The sequence below is a fragment of the Aricia agestis genome, chromosome Z, assembly GCF_905147365.1.
Source record: "Aricia agestis chromosome Z, ilAriAges1.1, whole genome shotgun sequence".
Classification (NCBI taxonomy): Eukaryota; Metazoa; Arthropoda; class Insecta; order Lepidoptera; family Lycaenidae; genus Aricia; species Aricia agestis.
The window spans coordinates 27,826,574-27,844,558 of NC_056428.1; the positions used below are offsets into that span (position 1 = coordinate 27,826,574).

General features: G+C 36.8%; 1 protein-coding gene across 1 annotated transcript in view; it reads left to right on the forward strand.

The window, feature by feature from the left end:
- The window catches only part of LOC121739393 (ATP-binding cassette sub-family F member 2), a 29,001-nt gene extending 11,907 nt beyond the window's left edge, over window positions 1-17,094 (forward strand). The window contains exons 5-12 of the mRNA XM_042131842.1: window positions 2,882-3,025; window positions 3,217-3,340; window positions 4,639-4,837; window positions 9,608-9,787; window positions 10,386-10,526; window positions 12,045-12,236; window positions 13,488-13,691; window positions 16,859-17,094. Of these exons, the coding sequence (XP_041987776.1) occupies window positions 2,882-3,025; window positions 3,217-3,340; window positions 4,639-4,837; window positions 9,608-9,787; window positions 10,386-10,526; window positions 12,045-12,236; window positions 13,488-13,691; window positions 16,859-16,993 (1,319 nt within the window). The 3' untranslated portion in view covers window positions 16,994-17,094. The remainder of the gene's footprint in view (window positions 1-2,881; window positions 3,026-3,216; window positions 3,341-4,638; window positions 4,838-9,607; window positions 9,788-10,385; window positions 10,527-12,044; window positions 12,237-13,487; window positions 13,692-16,858) is intronic.
- The last annotated feature ends 891 nt before the right edge of the window (window positions 17,095-17,985 follow it).

The window sequence follows — 17,985 nt, forward strand, 5'->3', positions numbered from 1 at the left end:
TCGATGATTTCTTGGGGCAACCGCTCCCACTCCTCAAGTAATGCGTTTCCAAGTTCATTCAGATTGTTGGGGGGTTTCATTCTGGATTTAACCCTTCTTTTTAGCAAGTCCCAGACATGCTCTATCGGATTCATATCGGGGGAATTTGCCGGCCACTGCATCACCTGTATACCTACGTGGCTCAGATATGCCTGTACCGATTGTGCACTATGAGAATGAGCATTATCTTGCATTAGAATAAAGTCGTCACCAATAAATGGGGCAAATGGTGTTCTTCTAAAATGTCTCTGATGTATCGATCTGCTGTCATGGTCCCTCCTGTGACCATCACTAACTCCGTGCGAGCTCCCAAACATATCCCTCCCCAAACCATAATCGAGCCGCCACATCGCACCTGACACGGTGCGATGCCGCACAGTATCGACGATGACGCGAACGGTGCACCGCGCGCCTCTATTCAGGGTGAAACTTCCGAAAAATGGCGTTCCAAACTTAAACGAGGCATGTGAAATACCTATCAAACAAAGTCGCGTAGTGGAAATATTGTCAGATTTCAATCAAACTAAATGGGCCACGGGGCGGCGCACTGTTCGCGGAACCGGAAGTCGGAACACGCGTCACGTGTCACGGTGGCGGCGTCGTATCGTGGCACGGTCAGGCCTGTCCTACTCGCGCCTTTAGGTATCGAACTGTAAGTACCCCTTTCAAGGGGCAGATCACAAGGGACTCACAAGCGAGCGGTGACGCGTGCGCAAGATTTTTTCGTCGCATATATCTACGTACTGATTTAATCGCTGTGACAGAATCATTATTAATCTGATAAATATGAACAATTGAAAAAAGTCAAAGAAATATTTCAATAAAGTAATTTAAGACTTTAAAATACCAAAAAAGATAAAAAAATACACAAACATAGCAAATAAACCAATTTGTTACAAACAAACCGCATACTACACATAAATAAACACAAGTTACTATGTTTAAGTAGTAAAAAATTCCTGACCAGCTCCTACACTATAATCGAATATAAAACTATTAAGTAAAAAATATACGTTGGGTTACTAAAATTTGATTATTACTATAAAAAGTTGGCTATTAGTAGCTATAGTAATTAAAAGAAGATTATTTTATTTTCTAAAAGGTGACAATCTTGATTTCGTCAGAAAGGGTACCTCTTACGCGTTAGATAGGGAGCGCACATGTAGGCAAATATAATTGTAGGCACCTAGCACTGCGCGGTCGGAATTTGAACTTTATCGTATCGCAGCAAGAGTTGTTATTTTTTTAAACGGGTTTTACGAGTTGGACTTCTGTTGGTACTACTAATATATATTCTGTGGCACGGTGACGATGCCGCGCCGTGTTTGATGGTGACGCGGCCTTAGGTTTTATAATAATATTATATTATTTTTATTTTACATACGCATTCCTTAATGTGCAAATAAATAGTGTTAAAATATGGAGATCATATTAATATTATTGTCTTCAATTAAATCGTCAAAACCAGCACAGTGCGTATCGGGTTACGCGCAATATAGGGCTCTGTAGTACCGCTAGTTTTTGATAATTTTTGTATCGTCAATGAATGTACATTTGTAACGTGTTTTTCACTACCAACAATACCATCTCAGTTACGTTCAAAAGAATTTGAACGAAAAGTTTCTTTATACTTCTTCGAATACATATTTTTAGTTGATCGACTATTACTCAATTACTTATTTATGAAGTTTTCTTAGCCGTGATAGTTTTCCTTTAAAGTCAACATAATATCTCTATTATTTTTATTATTTTAATAAACCCAATTGATTTTGAAACTGACACTGATACTTAAGACTTTTCTGGGTCCCAGTGAACAAATCGAGACGCATCCCATGACTGTTGAAGGGTGGGGACGGGGTCCATACAAAATCCCCCATAGGCCTTTGACAATAAATTAAAAAAATATCATAACTGGCCAGTTCTTCAAGTAAAAGATTTTAAAATCCTGCTTTTTTGTGTTCCGCTAATTGTGCCGGTGTGTATACTATAATTATAATATTAAAATAAAATAAAAATTTAAGAGGGCTCCCATACAAAAAACACAATTTTTAGCCTATTTTTGCTCTGTATCGGTACGGAGCTTGGCTTGGCGATTTTTTCATAATTTATTTATATAATCATTAATCATAAATAAAATAATAGTAAAGTACCTAGACTAACAAGTAATTTCACTAAGCAATATTTTTGATAAGGAAGCAAAAATTAATATGCTTCTTCAGGTCTATCTACCCCTCATTTTACCCTGAGTAAATCTTAGCGTATCTCTCCTAGTTTTAGGAGCGTACGTGGGTGCAGTAGAATTTAAAAAATAGGTATTTGAAGAAACTATTGCCATCGCGCTTCGCCGTGCCCCGGCCCATGTATTGTGATAGAGACAGATGCTACTCAGGCCCATTATCCGACAATTTTTTAGCGTAAATCGAGGTAACAAAGTCCTCTGATTCCTCCTTCAAAATAGAGCTTATCTAAATTTTTTTTTAAATATCTTCAGGAAGAGTGAGTCTATGCCTCTACGTAGGACCTACAAAGCTGTAATTTGGCACGAATGCACATATTAATGATGCCGGCAAAATGGTACATGAAATCTTTAAAAAATATATTTTTTTATGGTGCACATCAAGCGGGGATCATTTTTTTTTTTCGCGTCCATCCCCATCGTGTAGGTTGTCGTTGGATAGGTTTTTAAAAAATATTATGAGTATTCATAGATCATTTTCCGATTCAGGGCATTTATTTTTTTGCAATTTTTGAATCTCTCCATGACGCTCGAGTGACTTCAAATTAGAACCTTTCCCTCCCCTACGGGCCTACTACTATTCAAGTTGTACTTTGCTAATTTCAGAGTCCCAGGAGCAGCTGCTAGATGTATACGACCGGTTAGATGACCTCAGCGCTGACACGGCCGAAGCGCGCGCTGCTAATATTCTCCACGGCTTAGGTTTCACCAAGGAGATGCAAAATAAAGCCACCAAGGACTTTTCTGGAGGTGGGTACGCCTGATTGCTTAATCTATTTCAGGGGTCACCGAACGGTGACCCATGGTGTGCGGTCCAAGCATTTTCGAAGATGAACTTCGTTGAAATAAATTTCGGTCTCGACTTACTGATTAACATCTCCAGGATTTAATAGCTTGCACCAATATACAGTGTAAATTTACATTCGTTTCTTAATTTTTAGGTTGGCGTATGAGAATTGCTCTTGCCCGTGCACTGTATGTAAAGCCCCACTTATTGCTTCTTGATGAACCGACCAACCATCTTGACTTGGATGCTTGTGTATGGTTAGAAGAGGAACTTAAGCAGTAAGTATATTTCAATATTAAAGTGTCTTTTTTAGGGATCCGTACCCAAAGGGTAAAAACGGGACACTATTACTGACACGTCGATGTCTGTCCGTCTGTCTGTCTCCAGGCTGTGTCTCAAGAACCGCTATAACTAGACTTCTGAAATTTTCACAGATTGTGTATTTATGTTCCCGCTATAACAAAAAATACTAAAAACGAAATTAAATATTTAAGGGGGGCTCCTATACAACAAACGTGAATTTTTCGGTTCTTTTTGCTCTATATCAATAATGAAAAACAGGTAGGCACTTGAATTTTTCACAAAGTTATGTGTACTTTAATAATTATTCAATTATAATATTAAAATAAAATAAAAATTTGAGGGGGCTCCCATACAAAAAACACAATTTTTGGCCTGTTTTTGCTCTATAACGGTACGGGACCCTTCGTGCGTGAGTCTGACTCGCACTTTGCCGATTTTTAAGGCTGCGTTATTTTAGGCTCGTAACACCAAACTTTACGCAGTTCATTATATGTTTTTAGCCACATTTTCGTCCACATCTAATTGTTACATTATTTTCTTTCGCTTTCCTATTGAGCTAGTCAGTATACTCACATTCGTCGCCTGTTGGTCAATTTGTTTTAATACGCCTCTACAGGGTGGACGTATCTGCTGATGACCCCACTTCACGTCAGCAAATACAGATGGGAGTTAACTGGCGATAACACTTCTAATTAAGGGGGCGACTAACCCAAAATTTTCGATTTTATAATTCATTTTTATACTTGAAAATAAGCTCCGAATTGTTTCATTTTCTAAAATTAGATACTTCATTATATTTCCAAGAACAACACGATATCTTAAAATTTTCTTGATAGAAAAAAATCACAAAAATGCATCTAATTTTCTCGAATTTTTCATTTATTTCCATAACCGTGCATTGAACTAAGTTAATATTTTTACACATATAAAATTAAAAACACGTATAAAATTCTATCATTGAGAAACCTACCTAGCGGATTTTTAAAATGTTGTATATTTATCAAGACGTTATTGAGGAAAAACTAATTTGGTGATGAATCCGCGTCGTCCTTTGTCACCTGGCATATGAAAGACGGGCGTGAGTGTGAAGAGAGAAGGACGATGTTTGATTTTTTGGGTTAGTCGCCCTCTTAACTGATTAGTGATTAATGACTAATATATTTTTTGCATTATGATGTTTTTTGTTTAGCTATCACACGTTGCTTTTTTTTTTTAATTTTTGTGAGCGGTGCTATTTTAAATGAACATAGTTTTACAAATATAATGTTTTTAGGTACAAACGAATTTTAGTGCTTGTGTCACATTCACAAGATTTTATGAACGGTGTGTGCACAAATATTGTTCATATGAACAAACGACGGCTCAAGTATTATACGGGTAACTACGAGGCGTTCGTACGCACGCGTATGGAGTTACTCGAGAACCAAATGAAACAGTACAATTGGGAACAAGATCAGATCGCGCATATGAAGGTAAGTTTTGTTGTGTACTTCCGTGAGGTGCAGGTGCGGCAAAGGGCTTACTTGTAAATCAAAATCGTAAATTGAAATATCGTTTTTTTAGATGAGCTAAACACACCTTTTTGTAGGGTTCCGTAGTCAACAAGGAGCCCTTATAGTTTCGGAATGTACGTCCGTCTGTCTGTCTGTCTGTCCGCGTATTTGTTCAGAGACTATAGGACCTACAAAGGTGTAATTCGGCATGAATGCACACATTAATCGTGCCGACAAAATGGTATATAAAATCCTAAAAAAATGTTTTTTATAGGACCGGGCTACACATCAAGCGGGGATGAATTTTATTTTTCGCGCCCACCCCACCGTTTGGGTTGTCGTTGGATAGGTTTTTTTTTTAAATAATACGAGGATTCATAGATCATTTTCCGATTTAAGGATCCATTTGTGAAATGTGAAGTTTTAAAGTGGAAAAAATCGTTAGAGTCCAGTGTCCCCCCCTTCTACCAGCTAAACGGTTGCTTCGAGAAATGTGAAAAAATTCACGATAGTAGATATGCTGAATTTAAAAGGAAAACTAACGGCTAAGAAGACTTCATAAGTTATTGAGTAATTGTCGATCAACTACAAAAAAGTATTCGACGAAGTATAAAGGAACTTTTCGTTCAAATTCCTTTGAACGTAACTGAGATGATGTTGTTAGTAGTGTAAAACACGTTATAAATGTCCTGTCATTGACCAATTAAAAATTAGCGGTACTACGGAACCTTATATTGCGCGTGGCCCGACACGCACTTGACCGATTTTTTTAATTAAGTACTCAGGATGTATATTTTTAGAGATATGATTATTGTAATAATCTTTAATATTTAACCCGGCGAAGATGTGGTGAAAATGATCGGATAGATTATATATTATTTACTAGATGTTCCGCGCGGCTTCGCCCGCGTTATTTAGGAATTTTACGGGAACCGTACATTTTTACGCAAAATAACCTATGTCCCTTCACGTGGCCATGTGTGCCAAATAACATAAAAATGCTCCAGTAGTTCGTAAGATTATAAGCAATTTCAAATAATTTCCCCCATTTTTTCCTCTATTTTTTTCGCTCCTATTAGTCTTAGCGTGATCAAATATAGCCTATTATAGCATTTATAGCCTTCCTCGATAAAATATGGGCTATCTAACAGATAGCCCATTTATCGAGGACAGATTCAGATTTAATGCAGCAGCAGATCCCATCCGCAGAGATCATACTACTTAGCTTTATATTGGCATACTTACTACTTTAACGCCCAAAACGCCGACTGGCTCAATTCCTCAACTGATCATGTGGGGAGATCTGTCTGCGATTTTGCCTTTGCGAACGACCTAACACAACTGGTTGCTACGCCTACGCGAATCCCAGATGTGGACAGTCAGAATCCTTCCCTGTTGGACATTCTGCTGACTGGAAGTCCTTGCCTCTAGGTCCTTCAAGAGAGAGTTCACTCGGGTAAAGAAACGGCATGTCAATAGAATTGGTGAGATAATCGAGCGCCTCAAAAAATAGCAAATTACATTTGTTGTATGAGTTATTAGATAATCGAGCGCCTCGAAAAGTAGCAAATTACATTTGTTGTATGCGTTATTAGATATCATATATAAATATTTGATTTATTTTGTTTTTAGTATCTGTTGTTATAGCGACACTAGACATACACAAGCTGTGAAAACTTCAGAAATCTATCTATAGTGGTTCTTTAGATAAACCTGGAGACAGTCAGACAGACAGACATCGAAGTCTTAGAAAAACCGGTACCACGTTTACCGACTAAAATCGAATCCACTCTTTGCTTTTTCTCACTTTTTAGAAGTTTTGACTAATACAACCAGTCATAACCGCTTTTGACTAAATCACTTAGTCAAAAATACTTTTGACCAGCTTCATTGGGCAAAAGTACTATTAACTATTATTTTAGTTACAAGTATTATTGACTAAAGCATACGGTCAAAAGTAGTTTTGACTGATTTTGGTAGTCAATAGTACTTTTGATTGGTTAAGAGTTTTGACTGTATCATATACATATATGAAAGAAGATAATATTTGAAGTATCTTATCTTATTATATCTTTAAACGAGCAATTCTTGTATACTTATATATAAATATATAATTGGAATCTCGGAATCGGCTCCAACAATTATCATGAAATTTAGTATATAGGGGATTCCAGGGGCGATAAATCTAGCTAGGAATCATTTTTAGAAAATGTCATTTTATTCGTGTTTTATCGAACACCGAGCAAAGCTAGGTCAAATAGCTTAAAATATATACATAAAAATAATACATCGGTGATACGGTTTTAACAGATTTTCTTTAGGTCCATTTCTGTCTTTATGGCGTATACAATATACATATTAGAGGTGTATGCTGTAGGCTGCCAGATGAATGAGAATTCTTTCTGCTTCGCTAGGATTTTAGCTTTATTTAACAGCTGTTTGTTCTCCAAGCTTAGGTGGTCGTTAATATATATTTTGATATTTCCCGTGAGACCGATGTCCGAAGCAGTCAGAGACCCAACTTTTTAGCGGCTGTAATAAAATCATCTCGAAGGTATCTATAATGTACGGATACAATAATGTTCTTAGTATCCTTATCATTACGCTGCAATATTACTCTAGCAATGTAATTTATTTGTTCCTTCACAATTCTGCAGCCAATGTTGTCACCAATCTTCGACATAATAATATTAAAGAGGTTTTCAGAGGTGGTAGGAACACCCTTAATATCTATGTTGATCCTTACAAGAAAACGAACAAAGGTCCTTTGTTCGTTTTCTTGCAAGGAGATTCAATCCTACCAAGGCGGTGCTCTAGTCGCGATATATCATCTTCCGCTTTCTGTAGGGACTGAATTTTTTCGACTTCTAGAATCTTACTGTTGAGCTGATCCATAGTAGTGTGCACACTGCACATAGTTTTAACTATAAGGAGTTCTTGAAATCAGTCATTTCGTTCTTAATAGTCATCAGTTCTGAGAGACTGCTCCGTATTATTACATTCTTAATCAGTTGCGGGAGAGATGCCGTTTGCTCCCTGAGTTTTATTAATTAGAGCCTAATGTCGCTAAGATCATCTTGAGGCAGCCATTTTTTTTTTAACGCAAAGAAATGCATTTACGCATTCCGCGGGGGATGATGGAGATCCTGATGCGGATATGTGGGACTCGCTCGAAAAAAGCCCTACACACTAAAACTTGGCGGTGCGCCCTCGTGGTCGGCAGAAAAGGTCGATTACTCGCCCCCCAGGCCGAACAGAGGCCCCAGTGCGGGCTTGTCTAGGCCATTCCTCTCCTTTTGTCGCGATGCGCGGGAGCACGTTGCGCATCACGACTCTCGCGGGGGCTCGGTGCAATGGGTGACGGCTTGCCATTGCCGTCACCCTGAGCTCCCCATCTATGGCGGGAGGTTATCGCCGTTGTGGGCGCGACGTCTCCGCCTGGGCCGTCTTCTAGAGTCGAGTGCCTCCCTTTCTCTCGTGCGCTCGGCCTCTTTCTTGGCAGTCACCATCTCCTCTGCGAAGTATTCGACCGCCCTCCACTCCTCCTCACCGCACAGCATCTAGCGGATCAGTGCTGGCAGTGAGATGTCAATGCCAATGACAGCCCTGAGGGCCGTCCGTTGTCCACTCCAGGAGGGACAGGCCGTCAGGGTATTGAGATTTGAGGCAGCCACCTGGCCAACAACTGGTGTATCGATTGGAATACATGCCGGACTTGTAGATCTACCACCACTTACTCTGCACTGACTGCACTTCAACGTGGCCTTTTTCTCACCGAGTATTCGATAACCGGCCATTATGCCAGAACAAAGGTAGTCATATTTATTGAGGCATTGGGTACATTGCACTCCATCTCTAGCATCGCTGTTGCACCTATGACAGACAAACATTGAATATTATTCTCAACACAGATTCAGAGACACTTGATAATAATTTGGTGTTGAGTGCGTAAGTAAGGCATCTAACACGCTTTCTTTCAAAAATAAATTATATTTCGTAACTTAACCTTACGACCGCTCCGAGCGGCTTCGATCACCTGATCATTGCGCTCATATTGGCGCATTCAATTATTGAATGCGCCAATATGAAAGTTGATGACGAAAATTGAAGATGAAAGTGCACAGTGTGGACATAACTATTGCCGTGTTGGTTAAAATCGCTTCGAAAATTAGCCATTATTTGAGGTTAAAAGTAAATGACAAAAAATGTTATTGTGAGATATCCATAAGAGATAGACATATACCATCGCGGAGCTTTCTCTGTAGACCTTTTCATAATGTACAATACTTAGTACATTATTTTGATAAATCTTGTAGAGTAGGAGGAGAAAATGTAATTATTTACGACATCACATTAGAAACCCCAAAATTAACAGTATTTCTCCACTATTTAATAAATGTTATTATTCTTATAAGCCTTCTTCTTGAATCACTCTATCTTTTAAAGAAAACCGCATCATAATCCGTTGCGTAGTTTTAAAGATTAAAGGGAACAAAGGGACACGAGGAAAAAAAAGCGACTCCGTTTTATAATATGTAGTGATAGTCAATCAGTCTTAGTTACGTTCGGTACCAAAAAGCCATTTTCGTGAAAAAAATGGAGTAATCCGTTTTGCGAATTAAGTGCTAGTCATCTCGTTGTGTAGCGTCCAATCCGTTTGTTCGCACAGACGCATTTAAATCGATCCATTTTGCATTTTTGGCTTTAATGTTGAGCGTATCGTTAATGCACACCGTTTCTTTTTCACAGAATTATATCGCTCGGTTTGGTCACGGCTCGGCCAAGCTCGCTCGTCAAGCTCAGTCCAAAGAGAAGACTTTAGCCAAGATGGTCGCCCAGGGTCTTACGGAGAAGGTGGTTGATGACAAAATCCTTAACTTCTACTTCCCGTCGTGTGGAAAGGTTCCTCCCCCGGTTATTATGGTGCAGGTACGGTTATTTTGAAGTTTTTTAAACTTAATCTATAGTAATATTAAATAATAATAATACTCCCCACACCGGTTTCGGTGACGGTGGCCGGTTTCATTGAAACCAGGCCAGGTACGCAGGAGTAATTTTATAGTGCCCAAGTGTGTGCGCAGTACACAAGAGCACTCTCTATTCCTTTACTCTCATAACCCAGTGGGACGGAAGACCGACACGACCGGCGAGAGATCAGGCGCAGGGCCGACTTTTTACATGCCCATCCGACGCATGGATCATTTTACTTGTCAGACAATCAGGTGATCAGCCTGCATTGTCCTAACCAAACTTGGAAATAACATGTTTCCAACGCGGGATTCGAACCCACGACCTCCGGAGTCGAGAGCGACGCTCTAACTACTAGACCACGGAGGCGTTAAATCTTAAATAAAGAATAATCGATGAACTTTTCTCAAACTGGTGCTGCACTTTAACTGGAGTCCCACAAGGCGGTGTACTTTCCCCGTTATTGTTTTCTGAAGTCCGTGAGACTTCTTTTCTGTCTAATGTTATTAAACTAATCCTAGTAGTAATACAATATTTTAACGTGTTCGCATGTTTTCAGAATGTATCGTTCAGATATACAGACAGTAGTCCGTGGATCTACAAGAACTTAGAGTTCGGTATTGATCTCGATACTCGGCTCGCGCTCGTTGGGCCTAACGGTGCTGGAAAATCTACTTTGCTGAAACTACTATACGGAGATGTAAGTGATTATAATCAAAACTCTGACAAGATTTAAAAGTTAAAATAATCACACTAATTATTATAAGTTCGTGAGTTTGTATTTTAAACGATTTTAAATTGTTGATGCCCTGGATTAACACATAGGCTGAAGAAAAATATCATAATTTATAATACACCCTAATAAACCGTGGGTAACACCGCAGGGCACAGCTATACAATGTGTCCCAACTCTGGTGTCCGATCATTTAATGTTATGATGTATGACATATTCGCTCGCAGCAAACTAGAGTTCGCAGCAAACTAGAGTACTGTAGTCCTGCATGGAACCCCGATTACGCTGTCTATTCTAATCGTATTGAACGAGTACAAAAACGCTTTTTATGGTATTTATCCTTTAATAAACATACTTTGCCACATTATAAAGACATACTTGATTACTTTCGGATGGTTTCGCTTCATGATCGTAGACAGTATTTCGATCTAATTTTCCTGCACAAACTTGTAATCGGCACTATTGATAATAAAGAACTCCTGAAACGAATAAAATTAAATGTACCAAATCGTTTACCAAGGAAAAATAAATACAAACCTTTTTACATTAAATCAGCCAAAACCAATTTGGGTCAATTTTCGCCGATTAAAAGGATGTGCAGGTCTTATAACAGTTTGTCAAATACTAGGTGTCAAATGCTAAGTTTAAAAAATTAATTGTTGGTTTGTCGCGTTAGGTTGTTAATGATATTTCACTTTTTAAGCTACATACAATTTTTGTTTTGTTTTTGTGTTAACCCTTCTCTGTTCGTTTCTTTCTCACATTGTGGCTTGTTTATATGTAATTATTGCTTATTTATTGCCATTTTAGATTCATCATAGTTATTAGTTCTTAAGATAATGTGTGTAAGATTTGCGCATGTAGAACTACACCTGTAATTTAGGAAACATTAATATTTATTCTACAATTGTATGTTTTCTAAAGTATTTCCTTGTTGGTGTGTCAAAAAAATAAATATATATTTAATGACAAATTGGCTCCCAAATTTTGTCTCTATCACGGTTGTAAAATGGCAGCAATTTTAATTTTCCACAGGGTTTCACACTGATCTGACCAATTCTTCTCATGTAAATATCCAATAAACAATGGTCATGATCATAGGATCATGACAATAAAGGATTCGAAAGCCCGAAATACGTTTTATGGTTTGTTTTTAAACAAGAGAAGCAACCCTTGTATAACATGTTGTTATACTTTTCATTCTAACAGCATCCGTGCCCCAGTGGGCGTATCGAGAAGGCACAATACAAGTTTGATTCTTCTGAACTAGGCCGATTATGTTGTGTTATGTCAACATGTCAGGTTATTTATGTATTAATTACTATATGTAATAACAGCGTCCTCTGCTCCGGACCTTTATGTCATATTACCTATTAATATTACATAAAAGTCCGGTTATAATATTATATTACCTCTATGTATCATTGTGCTCTAATTCGCATTATAAAGTTATCTATGTTGAGACAATGTTTTTCTAAAATGCAGCTGGTACCGAGCACCGGAATGATCCGTAAGAACTCCCATCTCCGAATCGGTCGTTATCACCAGCATCTGCACGAATTGCTCGACCTGGATCTGTCTCCGCTAGACTACATGCTCAAAGAGTTCCCCGAGGTGCGAGAACGGGAGGAGATGCGGAAGATCATCGGAAGATACGGCTTGACGGGTCGACAACAGGTACAATATTTATTTATTTTATTTACTAGGCAATATGAATACAAGCTTACATTGAAAATAATAAGGTGCTCATACAGCATTCATATCGATTAAAAATATGCACAACATTAATTCTTATAACACAATGCAACATTTGATAAGGCTTAACAAAAAGAAAAGTTACAAAAAAATATATTTACACATTAATGAGTAATGACAATAGGGATGATGACAAGGTCAAATATTAGCGAATTTTGTTAATAAAATAAAGAAATCACGGTAAAAAATAAGTGTTCCCAAAATTTCAACTTGATAGCATTTGTATTTCTTTTTGTTATGCGCCTTCAAAGTTGGATATTCAAGTCGATTTTTTTTTCAATTAAATTTCTTAATATTTGTATACAATTCGATAACTTATCTAATTATAAGCAACATTTGTTATGAAACCACTTTCATAAACGCAATATTTAATATATCTGTCGAAAAAAGTTGTCTCCCGATGCGTACAAACTACGAAAGACTGACATCATACTTTCGTAGCACTTTGTATGGAGCGTTTCAGGCAGGTCTTTTTTATGAGATATTTGAATAATTATCATATCTTGGTGAATTTTTAAGCTATCAGAGTCATTCTTTCACCGATGTTTCTATTTTTTAAGGGTCTTTCAATTACCGATAAGAAAAAAAAATAGTCATCATGCCTATTAAGAAAAGATTTGGATAATGTCAAATACTAGATAATGAGTAATGACAATTTAAGAGAAGATTTGGATAATGTCAAATCTATACTAATATTATAATTGGGAAGAGTTTGTTTGTTTGTTTGTTTGCTTTAAGCCTCACTTAATATACTTACTTCCCAAATTTATTGTTTTCGGCAGAGCGAGATTCCCCTAACACAGGTAACTTTACTTAAAAGGGGGTCTCAAACACTGTTATTATATTGTATTTTAAGTTTGTGAATAAAGATTTTTGTATTTTTTTTGTACTCAGGATTTTAGCTAGAGGGGCAGCATACCTGTTTCGAGAAGATGGTCGGTCTGATATATTGAAACAAAAAATCATGAAAATTGACTTGTATTGATCTGACTAAAAAATATATTTTGTTTCCAACAATTCATTTTGCGCAGAGTAGGTAACACGTTTTTAATTCCCACTTGCTAGGAAAATTGACGTTTATTTTATCTTCTAGGGGGGATAGCTGCCCCCTCCCCCTGTCCCTACATGGGTACGCCCATGGATATTATAATAGTAATTGAAATATTTTTGTAGGTGTGTCCGATGCGTCAGCTGTCAGACGGTCAGCGTTGCAGAGTGGTGTTCGCTTGGCTCGCCTGGCAAACCCCCCACTTACTGCTACTCGACGAACCCACCAATCACTTGGACATGGAAACCATAGACGCGCTAGCCGACGCCATCAATGACTTTGACGGAGGAATGGTCCTAGTTAGCCACGACTTCCGACTTATTAACCAGGTAAGAGAACTTGAAGTTCAGACTATATTCAAAACCTGGTTAGCAATATTGGAAGCATCACCCGTGCTTTGAGCATACTCAGGGGCGTGCACAGGAATATGACACAAGCTACGCGGGGGGAGCGGAGTAGTTGGATGCCCAAATGTTAATGATGGCCTATAGGCCATCATTAACATTTTTTTCCGAGCATGATATAATATATTATATTATGAAAAAAATCTTAATAGCGCAATGTAGCCAGCGACGGCAATATTTTAGCGCCATCTATCGAGAACATCGAGAACTAAATACAAAAGTTTTTAATTTATATAAATTATTTAAATCTGAATATCCTGAATCAGTCCACACTGAACTACAATTATTAAACAATATGCATGGAAACCATAATATGTAATTTAATCGTTTGTACTGTGTGTACACAACCACACAGCCAGTTATAATTATGATTCATATCTTTCAACATGAAACGTTCGAGTTACATTTCCTTTTTAAGGTTTAATTATTGTTGTAACTCGGGTACACACCTACCTTAAGACACATTTTGAATATTTTCACTGAATGACAAGTATTGTGAAAAGTAAAATAAACCTCGCTTTCAATTAAAATTTTTAAGAAATCGGAAAACGCATTTATTAAAGAAAATCAGTAATAAACTGTTAAATGTAGAAAACTTTCATATGTTAAAATAACGCAAACAAAAATAATATTATATACATTGCTCATCACTATTGCAATATGTAAAAAGCAAATGGGAGGCAAAACACAAAACATTTCTGCTATGCATAATGTGCATACGTGATTATTTAGATTTCCGTCTATTATTTTTATTTCCGTCTATTATAGGTAACGAACATATCCGATTATTAGTAAACTCCTGAGTCCAGCTCCTGCAGACCTTGCCTATAGAAGCGAATTCGATATTCATGTATGTGTGCGTTTGCGAACTGTGCCCACAGTTCGCAAACGCACACAAAATCAAAACTCACACATTAATGGCAAGGCATGCGGGAGATCGCCGCATGACTTGGTCTGCGCTGTTAGAATTTAAACTTTAGTTACTTGTAAATTGGTGCTATTATAATCGTATAAGCGTTTTTTAGTTTATTCATTTGTTTACTATTAGTGTGTTCATTTTTTTACTATTAATTAAAGTCATCTGAAACGTACGAAAGTTTAATAAAAATATCTGTGAATGGCAGGTAATGCACTGCATTTCTGCTTTCAAGGAGTGCATGCCCCTGAGCAAACTTACGTTTGTTACTGTGTATTATTAGTAAGGTGCTGAAACTGCTGATTTCTGTTGACCGTCTTTATTGACTTTTTTATCTACTCTGTCTATGTTTTGTGTGCAAAATAGTTATTTTTTTTTAAATGTATGCAATATAGATGATCACATCACCTTTTTTAACCGACTTCAAAAAAAGGTGTTTATCAATCTGACCCGTGGCCCGTGTGTCAGTATGTAATCATTACCAGAACTTTTTCAGTGAGTTTTTGAAATAGGGAATTTTAATTCTCTGACGTGAGTGGAAGAACACGATAACTATCATTTTGTAATATACGGACATTTACTAATTTTTCCCTTATTATGTCTGTCCGTCTGTCTCCAGGCTGTAACGCAAGAACCGCTATAGCTAGACTTCTGAAAATTTTCTGGGGGCTCCCATACAAAAAACACAATTTTTGTCTACTTTCGCTCTATACCGGTACGGAACCCTTCGTGCGCGAGTCCGACTCGCACTTGGCCGATATATTTTTTTCAATACATTTTTCCGGCCCTTAAGCCGCCTTCATTTATTAGGTGCTTCCACTCACGTCTTCAATTACTCACAATTTTGAAGTCGGTCTTATCTTTTTAAAATACTCTTATTAATTTGAATTTCATATGAACTAACGGACGATTGGTTGCTGGAATCGGTATTCGGTGCGACTATTAACATTGCATATTGCACATTGCATGCACTTCACCGCTAACATGCTTTTAATATGACTGGCTTCAAACACTTGGTATTTCGTATGCACTTTGCACGTCTAACAATATTATAATAACAAGTATATTATACCTACTTATACTAAAGATATTGTTGTTTTCACATTAATAAGGCAATGTGGTCAACGAGACGAGGCAGATCATTACTAAATTACATCCACATAATATTATTTATGTACTCCTTGTCACACCTGCTCAGTATGGCGTAAGTTAAATTGATTAATAATATAATTTTAAAGGCAGCACAGTGTATGTATGCCTTAAAATAATAACAACCGATGCTTACTATTTTATCTCCACGACGATAATATTAACCAAGGCTGCTTATTTTAGTTTTTGTCAAGTCGTCGTGACGGATATATTATGAAAAGAGGATCGAATTACGAGCTTCTTTTTCATGACGTGACCATGAAATTTCACTCTCAACGTGCCTAAAAAAGTTTCATCTCAACAATTTGTAAATAAACAGTCGTTAGATGTTACTTGCACTTTGGGCTACGTCTATTATGCTTTCATACACTTATCATGTTACGATAAGATGCCTGTTCATATGTACTTATATTGTAATATAACCATGCTATGTTTGGGTAAAATGTATTGGAAATTATCAAATCGGTTTTTTGTATGCGCTTACATATTTTTTTAAAGCTTTTAAGTTGTTTTGCTATGGTGGTGAAAATATTTGTGAAAACTAACAAAATGATGCATGAAGCTCTGGAAAGCTCAAAAAACATTAAAAGCTTAATTATCTTGGAAGCCCAAGGATGGAAAAGCTTCGCTTTAAATTATTTAAAAAAATACTGGAGTATGTATGCCATGCTATTTTATTACTCTGCCATTTTTATACACATTAATATCAATATAATATTTATCAATGCTCATAATATTATAAAGGCGAATGTATGTCTGTCTATCTGTCTGTGTATCTCTTACCTCTCCATTTTGGTTCGGTTTATTATGGAACAAGACGTGTACGGTTTCCGCACTTTCAAAGGATTTCGACGCAACGAAATTGCCTGCAACATCTAATAACAATTTATTTTACACTTACTTCTGAATATTATAATTTGAATCATTCATATTTTTAAATATCACGTTTTAAGATCCAGTATTATAATTAGCTGATTGATTCGATTGAGTATGACTATTTTAAATGTTTCTTGATTAATAATTTCAGGTCGCTGAAGAGATTTGGATTTGCGAGAACGGTACAGTCACCAAGTGGCAGGGAGGCATTCTCAAGTACAAGGATCATCTCAAGTCGAAGATCTTAAAGGAGAACGCCGATAACGCGGCAAAAATCCGCAAATAGTAAAAATTGTAGTACGATTGTCTTAGAAAATATGCAAAGCTATCTCTTTTACACCTGAGATGTAATTAATGCACCCAATAAAGTATTTATGTATCTTTTAATTTCTTTTTAGTTCTACCGGTTTTTACCATTTATTTATTTATAGCAATAGAATCCTCATCCTCTCATTTATGCTCTCTTATAATATCTAATTTTCTATGTTAGGAAATTTTTCATTTTGATTGATAGAGTTCGCTTAGTTAGGTCAATTAAGTTATATTCCTAAATAATAATTTGGTATATTGTGTATTAGATAAGACGGAGTTTTTACCACTAAAGTTCTGCAGGTCGATAAGAAAATAAAAACAGTTGCATAGAAGCTCGATAACCATAATTAGACGCTGCGCGCTGGAGCATTCGTGTACTAACCCACAAAAAATACGTATTGAGTCATGAATGCAGATGAGAAGATTTACCATATTTGAGTTATTATTCAGCTTAAGATAGTAATTACCTAGGTTCCTGTACAAAGATTCACTGCAAAATATTTACATACTAAATAATTGTAATCGTTCATATTTTTTGGTAAGTATGTAAATATTTTGCAGTGAATTTTTGTACAGGAACCTAGGTAATCACTATCTTCAGCTGAATAATAACTCAAATATTGTAAATATTCTCCTACGGGAAATGATCTTGGTATTACGTTTGTATGAAAATTTCGATGGCACCCGGACTCTTAACAGCGACCAGTTTGTGTTGTGAAAGAAATATATGGAGATTTAGAACTGGTTTTTCTGAATTTCTACCCATTTGGTTTTGTGACCAGGTTGTGAAAACAAAGAAAACGGTTACCAAAGCTCTGTTTTTACTTTTTTATAAAGTCGAATTGCCGTACTGATGAATATTAATTACATAATTGTAATTAAATGAAGATTGTGACAAATAATGATATATGGGGCTTATATTTAATTACAGATTTGTAATTAATAATCTCTGAGTGGGGCTCTCTG